At 27.9% G+C, this 16,069-nt stretch overlaps 1 protein-coding gene across 1 annotated transcript; it reads left to right on the top strand.

The window, feature by feature from the left end:
* Nucleotides 1-11,082: 11,082 nt before the first annotated feature.
* On the top strand, nt 11,083-15,719 carry LOC115725470 (protein SUPPRESSOR OF MAX2 1). Its single transcript, XM_030655003.2, has 3 exons — nt 11,083-13,117; nt 13,213-13,531; nt 13,649-15,719. The coding sequence occupies exons 1-3, from the start codon at nt 11,913-11,915 to the stop codon at nt 15,359-15,361; spliced, it is 3,237 nt and encodes a 1,078-aa protein (XP_030510863.2). The 5' UTR covers nt 11,083-11,912; the 3' UTR covers nt 15,362-15,719.
* The last annotated feature ends 350 nt before the right edge of the window (nt 15,720-16,069 follow it).

Here is a 16,069-nt window from a genome sequence, read left to right as displayed (position 1 = left end):
TTTTTTGAAACTTAAAATTAGTTATAAAAAGTTAAACTAATTATATTATAAAAAAATTCATTTTACATATTACACTATAAAAATCCATTAAATTACTAAATTTTAAATTTTTAATTTTTAAATTTTTGAATTATTTATCATTTATATAAAAAAAATTTATTTTCTAAATTAAAATAAATATAAAATAACTAATTTTTACCACCATAAAAATACAAAAAAAATTATTTTTTAAAATTCAAATAAAAGTTAATCCATTTAATTTAAATTTTAATAAAAATTAAAAAAATAAATCAAATCTTCTAATTAATCTTTTTAACTTTTAATATTTATATTATTTATTAAGTTAATAAAAAATTGAAATATTATTATTTAAAAAAATCTTTTTATGTATATATTAAGCTACAAACTAATATTTTTTTTTTCTAATTTTTTAAATTTTTTTCAATATTCTAAATTTGCTAAATTTACTTCTCAAATTTTAGCAAACTTAACAACAAATCAATTTAATATCAATAAAATCTAACATAAAATAAACAAATACAAACAATTACAAATTACTAATTACTAAAATTAATTAAAAAACCTACAAATAACAACAATACAATATACAATATTGTTACAATATATAAATTATATATACATTAACATATAATCTATATTTTCTTTAAAAAAAAACCCAATACTAAATATTTTATATACACAAATATATAAATAAAAAAAATAATATATACAAAATATACAATACACAAATATATACACTATTATATTACAATATACAAAATATACAATATACAATAATAAAAATAATATAATAGTGTATATACACAAATATATACACTATTACATTACAAAAATAATATATACAAAATATATAATATATATATATATATATAATGTATAATTTTTATACTTTACATAATAATACAATACAATATATATACTACACTACGATATACATATATATATAAACTGTTATATACAAATATATATATAATATACCCAGATTATATATATACCCAAAATATATATATACACAGATTTATATGTAAATATATATATACACAGATTTATATATATATTTATATGTAAATATAACCAATTTTATATACAAAAATATATATATACACAGATTTTTCTATATAAAAACCTACATTTATAAAAAACTACACAGATTATAAAAACCTACATTTTTCTATATACACAGATTTTTCTATATAAAAACCTACACAGATTATTTCAAACTTTAAATATATAACATTCAAAATTTAAATATACATTATATAAACCAATGTAAAACCTAAAACTATATAATAACAAATCTAAAATAATAAAAAAAAAATACAATACTTACCTAAAATAACCGGTGGTGCGTCGGGGTGGTGGTGCGTCGGGGTGGTGGTGCGTCGGAGATGGAGGCGGTGGAAATTTCAGAAATGGGAGAAGGGGAAAGGAGGAGCGGTTTGGGGAATTTTTTGAAAGAAAATGGAAAAATGGGGATGAGGGGTCTGATGGGGTATATATAGTGTTATTAGCGGCGGGGCAATAGCGGCGGACCCCGCCGCTAATAACATTTTATTAATATTTTTATTTTTTTTTAAAATACAATACTATTAGCGGCGGGGTCCGCCGCTAATACCCCGCCGCTAATAGTTTGAATCAAAATGGGCGGGATTTTTCCCGCCCACCTATTAGCGGCGGGGTATTAGCGGCGGACCCCGCCGCTAATAGTAATAGCGGCGGGCATTAGCGGCGGACAGCCCGCCGCTATTAATATTTTAAAAAAAAAATTAACTCAGCCTAGCAATAGCGGCGGGGGAGGGCCTCCGCCGCTAATACCCCCATTATTAGCGGCGGAGGAGCTCCGCCGCTAATACCCCCGCCGCTATTGCTAGGATTTCTTGTAGTGAAATACTTAATCAAATACAATATGTATGATTCAATCTAATTCAATCCGCAAAATGTGGATATTTGTACTTGTTCGGATCAGATTGGATTGGAAAATCTAAAAATCTGTACTTGTGCAAATTGAATGTTAATAGACATGTAAAACTAACCGATCAAATTCAATCCACACATATTTATATATATACTTTTTAAAAAATTATATATACATTTAATATTTTAATGTAAAAAAATAGTAATTTAAAAATCTAATATATATGATACAAATATATTTTAAAAATCAAATGTGTATTTTATTTTATATATAAGGAAAATATAATTAAAACAAAATTAAATATTTCTTTCTACATATATTTTTTTCTTCTTTTGAATTTATTATATTATTTATTTTAATATATTGTTAGAGACATAAAACAACTATAATTTATTTTATTTTGTTGTTAGCTATGTAAAACAAGATATTTTTTAATAAATATTAAATAATTTAATAATAAAAAGTAACTAATTTAAAATAACCGATCCAATCCGTACTATTACGAATTGAACTGGATTGTCTTTGGGCTATATGACGCAGATTGAATTGGATCCAAAATATAAAATTCTCACTTAGTGCGGATCGGATGCATTATGAACAAAATAATGCGAATTGGATGAACACCCCTAATTTGTATTTCGTAATTGCTCTAATTTTCTTTTAAGTAAATGTTTATTCTTTTGATAATTTTTTAAATTTTAATAAGTTTATAAAACATAAATAACAATCAAAAAAATATTATTAAAACAATATTAAATTAATAATAATATAATATTGAAGTTGTTATTGTTAAGAATCATGGGGTTCCATCTTAAAACTAATTAGTAATGAGTAGGGTAGCTCATGTTCTTATATATGACTCAGTACTCTACCATTTATTCCATGTGGGACAATGTCCACAATATTCCCCCTCAAAATAGTGGCTATATTTTTTGCTCACTAATCTTTAACAATATCACAGTGGACATGGTCACTATCTGTACATAGGAGCGGATCGGATAGGATCTTTTACCAGCAAGGGATATGGCTCTGATACCATGTTGAGAATCATGGAGTTCCATCTCAAAACTAATCGGTAATGAGTGGAGTAACTCGTATTCTTATATATGACTCAATACTTTACTATTTATTCCATGTGGGACAATGTCCACAATAGTTATCAAATATCAATATTCCATCCAAAAAAATATATATTAAGTACTTAAAATAGAATCATATGAATTGGTTTCATTTGAATTACTAACTAACAAGAATTTTACAATTAAACCTGAGATTAGTAAATAGTACTATCTGACTAAATTATTAATACCGAATTTATTTAGTTTGATCTTAAATAATTTGATTTAAATTAATTGAGATTTAAAACTACGGATTAATAATTATATGAATAATCCTAAATACAAATATATTATACATTAAAAAACAAAAATATTTCAATTTATACTTTGCACTCATTATCATTAGTATTTTGTTAGGAGAATTGTATTGAACACAAAACCACAAAAGAGTCACTCGAGGGTAATCAATATGTCTAAGCATCATATATGTGTTATTTATTCTATTTTTTGAATATTTTTTTTATTTAAAATTCAATTTAATACATTTCCTTTTTTTATCCTAATTATTCATTTACTACAAAAATAATTTAGTGATAACATTTTAGTTTTGTTACTAATCACAACAAAAAATTATTGAAAAATAATTTATGAAAACAAGTGATACATTATTCGTAAAAATAATATGTTGTAACTAAAAATATATTTAATTATAATAAATTTTAACTCTTATAGGAAATACTTTTAGTCATAAATATATTTGTGACGATATTAGTATAATAATTTTTTTTTTCGTCACACAATTTTTTTACTATTCTAGTCATAATTTTTTTCTTTTGTGATATAAAGCAAAACTAATTTTAGGGTGTTTAGCAATGTGTAAAACAATAGGCTCTATTAATTAATGTCTTTTTATTATACATATATATAGTTAGGTCACTAGCATTGTTGACACTAAAGTGTGTAGCACTATTATGAGGTGGTGTTCTATAATTGTTTAGAAATTTTCTACAATTTTTATTAGAGAAATGTTAAAGGGTACCAGTAGTGTTTAGCCTCTTTCTCAGTGTTATATTGCTATTGATACAATTAAGTATCGGTTCCTATATAATTTAAGGTAATAACTTTTAGAGAATATCGATAACCAAATAATTATAGGATGACATCTCTAAGTGATGATACACACTACTGGTGCCTAATAACAATGCTCGATCTCTTTATTAATGTAAAACAAATAAGATTCAATATTAAATTACACTAATAACAATATTACATCTTACAAAAGTATTAAACACCTTTAGCATTTCTATTAGGTCATTGAATGTAAAATTATTATTATTTTCTATTAATTAATTTTTGAAAGATCATGTGGTTGGACTAAAGTTTCATTATTTCAAAAAGATTTTAATTAGCAAAGCAAAAACTGAATAATATTTGCAATTAGATTTATATGACTACAAAAATGTATACATGGTCCCATTTTTGGGGTACCTTACCTCATATAATATAATTCCTTAATTGCTAAAAAAAAGTTAAATCAAGATTCATTATTTTTTTTTTTAATGTAAATTGGAATTTTATTAATTTATTAAATTAATCAGCCAAAAGACAAAACTGTAATTCAGTAGGAACATTCTTTCTACTGAAAACTCGATCTGGAAAAGAATATGACGCTCTAGACAAATTGTGCGTAGTCATGAATGTCTTTATTAAAATAATGCACATTAGGTTTTTATTAAATATAATTTCTGTATTTTTATATATAATAAATGTCTTTAAATTAAACTTAAAAAGGAAGAAAAGCATGCATAAGTACTTATAATAACACACTCTCTTGATATTCTTAAATATATAATGTAATGATTTCATTACATTTTTAGCTCTACATCTAAAATAAATAAATAAATATTAAATTCATTAAAAATACCATGATGAATGATAACCCAAATAATTAAAATCTGTAATTAAGAAAATAATAATAATAATAATAATAATAATAATAATAATAATAATAATAATAATAATAATAATAATAATAAGGGTAAATACCATTTTGGACCCTGTGTTTTGCAAAAGTTACAGATTGGATCCTGTGTTTTATTAAATGACAAAAAAGACCCTGTATTTTTTAAAATAGTAAAAATAGGACCCTGAGCTTAATTTTTGACAATTTTTTTTTAATACAACCAACTTGAAGACAATGCTTAATACGAACAGATACAAAAATGTAAACAGTTTTGTCGTAGCACTTTTAGATCGGATTATAATTAAACTTTATTTTGATAAAAAATCAATTCAGGGTCCTATTTGTACTATTTTAGAAAATACAGGGTCCATTTTGTCATTTAACAAAACACAGGGTCTAATTGGTAACTTTTGTAAAACAGAGGGTCGAAAATGGTATTTACCCAAAAAAAAAAATAATAATAATAAATGCACTCCAAACTTAAGTTTTAAAGCTTTTTCTTTTTTAAAAAAATAATAATAAGTTTAAAATTAATTAAGTGTTAAAATTAAAAAGGTAGGGTTTAATTAATTGGTTGTTGTCCCATGAGACTGATGATCAGAGGGATTTGACAGAGTCTTTTTAGTGCAGTTCCACTTGAACTCATTCATCACAAAAATCAAATTCAAAAGTTTTATGCCAATAAATATACCTAACCTCAATTATTATTATTATTATTTTTGTTTTAAATATATATATATTTTGTAAGATAGATTTGTAATTTTTTAATTTTTTTTTATATAATTTACATTTACATTATTAAAAAAAATTCAAATAATATATTTCTCACGTTTATAAAAAAAAAAAAAAAATTATGCTACATACAGCAGAATTTTATTTACTTATATTTTTATATAGTAAATTATTCATGAGAATTTTTTTAAAAATTTATAAAAAATAAAATTATAATTACCTGGAAGCCGAAAATATATATATAAAAAAAATTGTACCAATCAATAAATTCATGTAAAAAAAGATTTTTTTTGTTTTTTTTTTTCAAAAATTTATATAATAAAAGGTTGGTGTCCATATAAATAAAAAATATCAAAATTAATGATATAGATTTATTGGACGGTTTGGGAGCTGTGATGGGTAGGACAGTACTGTTTTCAATGGCATTTAATGAAACATTTTTCTCCTTAAAATTAAAAAAACCAACTTGGCTTCCAACGCTATTGAATTTGAAAGTTATGTTTAAATTAAATTAAATAAATAAATAAATATAAAAGAGTTTTTAATGGTTACATGAAATATGTAATCGGGATAGTTATATTTATTTTTGAGGAAATTACACTTTATATTATTTTTATATTGTCCTCTTTTATTTTTATTCTCTTTTTTAAAGTCTATCACTTTTACTTCTTTTTAAAAATAATGTATCAATTTTGCCTATGTCACTTTAAGATACTATTCATGTGACTCTCTTATGTCAAGGTATTTTAACTACAATACATATAAAAAGAGGTATGTTTCAATTAAATATAAAATTAAAGGTAAATTTGATCAATTGATTAATAAAAGTAGTATTTTTTAAGTTGCTTCTTTATTTTTAGTCATTGGATCATTGTTAAACGGTTATAATTAATTTAAAAATTAAATAAAGATAATTAATAAATTACTCGTAACTTGCTACTAACCTGATTTTATTTATTTCTTTATAAATAAAAAATAAAAAATATTTATAAAAATTAGTTATGAAAAATGTCTTATTAAATATTTTAACTAAAAAATTAATTTATTTTAAATATATAATTAATTTGAGTTTAAAAATAGAATTTTATCTATTAGTAACCTGTTATAGCATGTGATAAAAAATGTAACCACTAACCCAAATAAATATATATTTATGAATATTTATGTTTTTTTTAAAAAAAAATATACATATATAATAAAATCCATGTGTTTATATGTAATAGGGTCTCAACTAGTAGTTATATTAAGACAAGATCATAATGTCTATTCCAATTTAATTTTACTATATATAACTTTTTAATTAATGATAATATTATGGAGAAACATGATTTACGTGACTTTTTCCACTCTATAAATTATATATACGTATCTCTATATATATATACTGTATATACACATTAATTTAAATACATATAGTACTTGATTTTTTATGGCTATAACTATAAGCCTAGAAATTAATAATTCATCAAGTTGTATGTTTTATGTTTGAGAAATGCTAAAAGCTTTAGTGTTTATTATTTTTTTTTATGTGTTAATATTGTTAAAGATATTTATAGTAAAACTTTTTTAATATTTGCAATTATTACACATATGACTTTAAAAAAAAAAAATAGCGGCAAAAGTACTTTATTTTACGATTTTGTTACAATCATACTCTTTTTAGTTGTTAAGTGTCAATTAAGCTCGTTAAGTGCCAGCTCAAAAACACGTGGCAATATATTTCTTTAACTTATTTAGTATATAGTCTAATAATATGTCGCCACGTATTCTAAGGTGAAATTTAATGGCTAAAAAAATGTACGATTGTAATAAAATACTTTTACTGTTATTTTTTTTTTATTAAAGTCATATGTGTAACAATTATAAATATGAAGGAGATTTTATCACAAATATCTCATATTATTATTTGTGCAATTAAGTGTCAGGTTTCATATAATTTAATGTAATAACTTTTAAGAAAAATCGCTAACTAATTACAATATGAAACGTCTAAAAAATTTTAAATACTACTGATATCTAATAACAATACTCTTTATTTTTGGTATTTATGTTGGCTTTGAAACATTAATTTTTGTTATTTAGTTACTTTTGAAAGAGTATATTAAAATAAAAAATAGGACTAGAAGAAGTACTACTAGTCAGATTCATTGTATGAAAAATATTATATTTCATTTAAGTTCAAAAAGGAAAAGAAAAAACAGTTGAAAAGTAGTTAGTTGAGCATTATTTTACCAAATTTATTAGTGAAAAAAGTTTTTAAAAAAAATGCTATTAATTTATACATTAAGGGCTCGTTTGGAACGCCGTATTAGGTCGTATTGTATTGTATTGTATTATATTGAATTGGATTATATATCATATTTTTATATAATACTATGTTAAACTTTAATTTATACTAAAATATTATATATTTAGATGTCCATAAAAGTTAATACCATATATAGTTTTACATAAAATACAATTCAATATAATACAATACAATACAATACGACTTAATACGACGTTCCAAACGAACCCTAAGTAATTGCATGGTTTATAAATTTCATAAACTATTTGATCTTGATTGTACATAATAAATTAATATATTTAATATTCATATTGTACTTTTCATGAAGCTTTTTCTTTATTTATTTGAAACTTTTTTATTTTTTTGCTTAATTTTTATTTGAAATTTTCATGAAGTGAAAATAAAACTTATGAAATATTCTGTCGGTTTCATATATATAGATATATTTTTTTATTAAAGCATATGAAACCATCTTTAATTATTAATTTTTTTTATATAAATTAATCAATTCAGAATATTAAGGTACAAATATAATCAATATTTTTTATATAACAAGACAAAAGTCACACATCATAACAATATATATTTATAAATTTATAGTATATATATATGCAGCTATTAACATTCCAAATTAATTAGATAATTTCATTTTTTTTCATGTATCAAATTACTTGTTTAAAATATATTTTTTTAAAATTATAAGTAAGTAAGATAATTACGAGATAATTCATATTTTTTTATTGAGTATAGCACAGCAATATTACAATTTACTATAATATTTGTTTTATTTCTCTCTTATTATTACAAAACTATCCTTAGTGGCTTCTTTATATTTCATCTAATCACACACATTATATTAATTAAGAATTTAATGTCTCATGATATGGGGCCTTGATCAAACAAGCATACATAGGCCCCAAATAGCCAATGTATGCATATATATATATATATATATTATATCTTATATATTATATGTGATCTTATGAGACAAATGTATCACTCCTAATATATATTTTATATACAAAGAAATTATGTAGTGGAATGAAAAGAGATATTATACTCTACAATCTGAGTGTATAGTATACAATTAATATATATATATATACATATATATACATGAGCTTTTTAGGGTATAAAAGTGAGAATTTCAATTTCAATAAAACTACACTTGTCCATGTAATAAGACTATATACTAAATAATTATATTGATGATTACTATGTGAGGTGATATATTATTAAAAGGTACTATTAATGTTTAAATACTAATTAATGTATAATATTATTAGTAGTAAAATTAATTATTGAGTCTTATATAATTAATTATTTGTTATGCGTTATTTTGTGGTATTACTAAATACTTTGGTATCTAATAGTAATTTATAAATTATTAGTGGTTTTTATAAAATTATTAAGTTAAATAAATAAAAACTTAATAATTAATTATACTAATAGTATGTTTATTTATAGAATTAGAGAATGAAATTCATTACTTTGTTTACTGTTAAATAATAGGAATGAAATATGTTAATTCTACACTAATTTTATATTAAGAAATAGGTTTGATAATCTCATAAGATTAGTGGGATTGATACTATTCTTTTTAAAATAATAAAATACTATTTTAACTCTCATTTAATTACAAAAAAAATTAAAAAATCCAAATAAAACTGTAATAAAAAAGTATTTTTATAACTTAAAACTATTTATTTCAATTTCAAAATAATATAAACACATCAATAAAAATACTATTTATTTCAAAAATCAAGTAAATAACTCATTTTAATTATGATTTATCAATCCCATTGAGAGTAATTTTATTTTCTTTACTTTTAGTAATTCTAATTATTTATAAATAAATACAATGTACATTGTAATATAGATATGACACCTCATAATAATAATAATAATAATGAATGGAATCGATATGTCCAAGAAGTAAGCCTATTAGATAAAAGGCACATAATAATTATTATTATTAATGTAATGTATAGTATATAGGAGGCTATAAATAAATAAATTTATAGTTAATGTGTCTATATTTGCATGCTTAAGAAAAAAACACCAAAGAGTGTGATTACATAAAGTATGAGAGAGAAACTATGAAAAGGTAAAAGCCGGTGCCGTGTGAAAAGCAACAAAATGGTGTTTAAAGGTCCAATAAAAAAGACTATTATTATTGTGTATTAGTGGTGTCCAATATTTTTTTTTAGAGAAATGCTAAAAAGTTATATGTCAATATCGTTATTGGTCTAACTAAATATCGGGTATCATATAATTTAATATAATAGTTTGTAGGGAGTATCGCTAGCCAATCGCAACGTGACATGTCAAGAAAGTGCTAGGCACTACTGGTGCTTTATAGCAATTCTCTATTTTTTATAACTGACGTTTTATGATTAGTTAGTGATATTTATTAAAAATTATATGAGATTTGATATTTAATTATATTAATAATAATATGACAATAATAAAAATATTAAATACTAATAATATTTTTTAACAATTTAAAAAAACTTACCAAATTTTATATAAAAAGACAATTTTTTATTTTCTTGTTGTTTAGGTCCTTATCAATTCTAATAAATAAATAAATAATTAAAAAAGTTGTAATAAACAAACAAAGGAGAGTGATAAAAAGGAAGAAAAGGCAGTCAATTCGTAGTCGTGAATATTATTTTTTTATAAGAAAAAATATATTAAATTGTGATCTCTTTATACTTACTCCTTCACACTTTCTCTCTCTTCAAAAAGTGAGTGTCTCTTTCTCACTCCATTATCTCGAATGAACTGAATATATTAAACAAATAATACTAATTACAATAAAAATAAAAAAAGGACAATGCAAATACATCAATAAAAATCCAAACTTTTTTTTTTTAATTTTTTTTTAGTATCTAAAAAGGTAATCTACGTGGGTATGGGTAAAGATTATAATTTTATAATAAACATATTATCACATAATAACAGAGTGTAGTTAGTAGTATTTTTAGAAATAAAAAAAAATGTTTTTTTTAATGGGGTATATTTAGCTTTATGGATATTTTGAGTAGTTCTTATATTCACATTAACATATAGATAGATAGAGATAGGTAATAAGAGAGAAAGAGAAAAGAGGTGTTGAGAGATGAGATGAGATGAGATGAGGAAATTCTTGTGAGGAAGGGGATCTGATCTTTCCTTTTCGTGTTGAATTCTCTTCTAAAAACTTTCTGTGTTTACAAAACATACACCTGGGAGAATTATATATATATATATTATTATTATTATTATTGTATATATAGAGAGAGAAAGAAAAAGGAGTGAGAAAGAGAGATATCCCATCATCCCATCTAGAGAGAGCTGTTACTTTCTCTTGATTTTTGTTTGTGTTTGTGAAAAGTTAATTTTTGTGATTCATTTTCTTCTTTTATTTATTGCCCATTCAAAAACTCAACTTCTCTAAAAATGCAAACTTTGTCCAATAATTCGAAACCTCCTTTCACACACCCATGAGAGAGTTGAGTGAGACTATAAAGTTTTGATTTTTATTTCTGGGGTTTCTTATTATTATTATTATTATTATTATTATAATTAATTTTACAATTTTTTTTTCCTTGAATTTTCTCACATTCAGAGCATTAAATGGTCTTTTGTTATTTTCTACTATAACTCAATACAAAACAAAAGCACAGAGTTATATACAAAGGAAAAAAAAACTTAACACCAAAGGAGGAAAAGGCCTTCTTCTTCTCCTCTCTCTCTCTCTCTCTCTTTCTATCATCAAGACTCAGACTTTCTTTCTGGGTTTTCTTCCAAACAGAATTCCAAACCAGAAAGATTTGTTCTTTACATCTATACACATATATAAATAGGGAAAGTTCGTTTTTTTTTTGTTGGGTTGATTTGGGTTTTGTGTAAGAAGAAGAAGAAGAAGAAGAGTAAAGTAAATATTAATCAATGAGAGCCGGGCTGAGCACGATTCAACAGACACTAACGCCGGAAGCGGCTAACGTTTTGAATCACTCGATCGCTGAAGCCGGTCGTCGGAATCATGGTCAAACGACGCCGCTTCATGTGGCGGCGACACTATTGGCTTCACCTTCTGGGTATTTAAGACAAGCATGTATAAAATCACACCCAAATTCATCTCACCCACTTCAGTGTCGAGCTTTAGAGCTCTGTTTCAGCGTAGCTCTAGAAAGACTCCCAACTGCTCAAAACATGAGTCCAGGAATGGAACCACCAATCTCCAATGCTCTAATGGCGGCTCTAAAACGAGCTCAGGCTCATCAGCGCCGTGGTTGCCCTGAACAACAACAACAGCCTTTGTTAGCCGTTAAAGTCGAGCTTGAACAACTCATCATATCGATTTTGGATGACCCAAGTGTGAGTAGAGTTATGCGTGAGGCTAGTTTCTCTAGTCCAGCTGTTAAAGCCACCATAGAACAGTCTTTGAATTCTTCTTCAGCTGTAGCAGCAGCTTCTAATAATTCTTCATCTTGTTCCCCAATTGGATTGGGATTTCGGCCAGCTCATCAGCCGAGTAGGAATTTGTATTTGAATCCTCGTTTGCAGCAACAACAGGCGAGTGCCACCGCGGCGGTTCCACAGAGAGGGGAAGAGGTTAAGAGGGTTTTGGATATACTTGTTAGGAGCAAGAAGAGGAATCCGGTTTTGGTTGGTGATTCTGAGCCAGAAGCTGTTATGAAAGAGCTTCTTAAGAGAATTGAGAACAGAGAATTGTTGGGTGGTTTGAGTCTTCAAAATGTTGAGATTGTTCATTTGGATGAACTTTCTTGTGATAAGACTCAAATAGTTGGGAAAATTAAGGATTTGAAGGGTTTGGTTGAGACCCGGATGGCGAAATCCAATGGGGGAGGAGTAATTCTCAATTTGGGTGACTTGAAATGGTTGGTGGAACAGCCACCGCCGAGTTCTGGGTCTGAGGCAGGGCGTGCTGCTGTGGCTGAGATGGCTAAGCTTTTAGCTATGTTCGGAGATGGCTGCGGTGGCGGTGGTACCGGACGGCTTTGGTTGATCGGAACTGCCACTTGTGAGACTTATTTAAGGTGTCAAGTTTATCATACTTCAATGGAGAATGATTGGGATCTACAAGCTGTGCCAATTGCTTCAAGAGCTCCTGTTTCTGGATTATTCCCAAGGTATTTGTTTTACATAAAAATGTGATCTTTATTATGAACATTATTGATTTAGATATAAAGATGTTTAATTGATGATCTTGTTCAATAAAACACAGGCTTGGGACCAATGGAATTCTGAGTAGCTCAGTGGAATCTTTGTCCCCTTTGAAAAACTTTCCAACAACAGCAAAGCTTGGTCCACCTCGGCGTTTGTCTGAAAACATGGATCCATCTCGAAGAGTAGGAGGAGGAGGAAGTTGTTGTCCTCAATGCAATTCGAATTATGAACAAGAGTTGTCCAAACTTATTTCCCAGGAATCGGAGAAATCGTCTTCGTCGTCCTCGGAGATCAAATCGGAAGAAACAACCGCCACGGGGGCGCGGCCTGTGCTTCCTCAATGGCTGCAGAATGCTAAAACATCTGATCAAACACAGGTGAGATAATAAGATGTTATGTCATGAACAAGCTGATGATGATGATAATGATGATGATCAAAAGTTGTAAACTTTAATGACATTTTTGGTTTTTGTTCTTTTTTGTTTTGTGTGTAGACAAAGGATCAAGAATTAGTCTTGAAGCAAAAGACTCAAGAGTTACAGAAGAAATGGAACGACACATGTTTGAATCTTCATCCTAGTTTCCATCATCATCATCATAATCATCAAGGACTCGGGTCGGAGAGATTGGGGCCGGTGACACCCTTGGTGGTGTCGCCTCTTTCGATGACAAGCTTGTACAACAATCATCAGAACTTGCTTGGGCCACGCCAACCTTTCCAACCAAAGCAACTACAGATGAACAAAAGCTTAGGTGAAACTCTTCAATTGAATACTACAAACTCCTCACTTGTGGTTTCTAACAGCAACCAATCATTAGAGAAAACATTTTCTCCACCAGGAAGCCCTGTTAGGACTGATTTAGTTCTTGGTCAGACAAAAGTCAACGGTGTCACAACAGACCAGCAATTAACTCATAAAGATAGAATCAATGACTTTCTTGGTTGTATTTCTTCAGAACAAGATAACAAGGTTGCTTGTAAATTAGATGCAGACTCGTTTAAAAGACTATCAAAGAGTTTGGCCGAGAAAATCTGGTGGCAGCCCGAGGCTGCGGTCAGCGTGGCTGCTACCATAACCGAATGCAGGTTGGGCAACGGGAAACGCCGTGGTGCAGGGTCTAAAGGCGATATGTGGCTGCTTTTCATCGGGCCAGACAGAGTCGCGAAGAAGAAGATGGCTTCGGCTGTTTCTGAGCTCGTTTCTGGGTCTAATCCTGTGACGATCAGCCTCGGTTCGAGGCGAGGAGATGGGGAGATTGACATGAGTTTTAGGGGTAAAACTGTATTGGACAGAGTAGCTGAGGCAGTTAGGAGAAACCCCTTATCTGTTATCGTTTTGGAAGACATTAACGAAGCTGATGTGATTGTTAGAGGCAGCATTAAGCGGGCATTGGAAAGAGGCCGCCTTGTTGATTCTCACGGCCGCGAAATCAGCCTCGGAAATGTGATCTTCATCCTCACGGCGGATTGGTTACCTGAAAATCTCAAGTACTTATCAAATGGGGAGTCAATTAACGAAGAAAAGCTTGCTGGAATAGCTAGAAAGGCATGGAAGTTGAGACTTTCGGCCTCGGTAAGAACCCCGAAACGCAGAGCTCATTGGCTTGATGATGATCAAAGACAGAGGAAGCCAAGGAAAGAGACTAATTCAAACTCAATGGGGTTTGATCTTAACGAAATGGCAGCTGGTGATGCTGATGATGTTGATAAAGCAGATGGATCGCATAATTCGAGCGATTTAACAATCGATCACGAAGATAACGAATGCGGCGGTGGCGGCCTCAGAAGACCGGCGTCATTGCTCGGCGGAGCAGCCTCGTCGATGATGCCAAGGGAATTGCTTGAAGCAGTGGATGACACCATAGTTTTCAAGGCTGCTGATTCGAGAACAATGCGCGGCGGGATCAGAACCTCGATCGAGAAGCGATTTTCGGCCGTGATCGGTGATGGGTTTTCGTTAGAATTGGATGAAGACGCGGCGGAAAAGATCTTGAGTGGTGTTTGGACTGGCCGGACGAGTTTGGAGGAATGGATTGAGAAAGTTCTTGTTCCGAGCTTTGAGGAACTGAAGTCAACGCTTTCTGGGTCAACGATGGAAGACTCAATGGTTGTTAGGCTCGAAGCCGAATCTGAGTCTGATCACGGCGGCGGCGGCGGGAATTGGCTTCCTGTTGGGGTTAAAGTGGTAGTGGCCGGTGATGCCTGAACAGTGGGGGCAAAATTGGTATTTTGCTATTTTCTTTTTGGATAGAAATGTAAATATTGGTCAAAACTGTTTGGCGGGTAGTCAAAGTACATTTGGAAAAGTCAAGAGAGAGAAAAAAAAACCGTTATAAAAGAGGGAAAAAAAAACACAAGAGAAACGTTTGGATTAAAATCCCAAACCAAACAGTTCACCTCTTTTTTTTTTTAATTTTTTTAAGGGTAAAATTTTAAATAGATATTATTAATTAATTTCTTTTTTTTTTTAAAAAAAATATGTTAAAAAATTATAGTGTTAAAAAAAAATATTATTAATTACGTGGACGATGATTATTAATAAGATGAGGCATTTATTTCTGCTACTTTTTTGTTGTCTTTTTCATTAAAATTACAAAATTACCCCTGGTTTTAAAGACGTGGCACTATCGATATTGCTGTGGATCTCACTATCTACCACGTGGCCATGCAACTACTTTCACGTGGCTCCTAATCTCGACGGTTAGAATTTACTCCAAAAGATTAAAAGAATAATAATATTTTATTATTAATAAATTGACGTGTTTGATGGGGTTTGATCACGTGTGGGGGGAAGTATCATTATCTTATAGTGTAAGTCTCATGACCGTTAGATGAGACGACTTTATTGGTTTTGCTTATGTAAGTCAACCTTTGATTTTATAAGGTCAAAGTCATCCATTACAATTTTACAATA

Source organism: Cannabis sativa, chromosome 6 (assembly GCF_029168945.1).
Source record: "Cannabis sativa cultivar Pink pepper isolate KNU-18-1 chromosome 6, ASM2916894v1, whole genome shotgun sequence".
Lineage (NCBI taxonomy): Eukaryota > Viridiplantae > Streptophyta > Magnoliopsida > Rosales > Cannabaceae > Cannabis > Cannabis sativa.
This window is presented reverse-complemented; position numbering and strand designations above follow the sequence as displayed.

Coding starts and splice junctions, on each gene's coding strand:
- LOC115725470 (XM_030655003.2), top strand. CDS start 11,913: ATGAGAGCCGGGCTGAGCACGATTCAACAGACACTAACGCCGGAAGCG. Junction 13,118..13,212: donor GTTTCTGGATTATTCCCAAG/GTATTTGTTTTA, acceptor AATAAAACACAG/GCTTGGGACCAATGGAATTC. Junction 13,532..13,648: donor AAACATCTGATCAAACACAG/GTGAGATAATAA, acceptor TTTTGTGTGTAG/ACAAAGGATCAAGAATTAGT.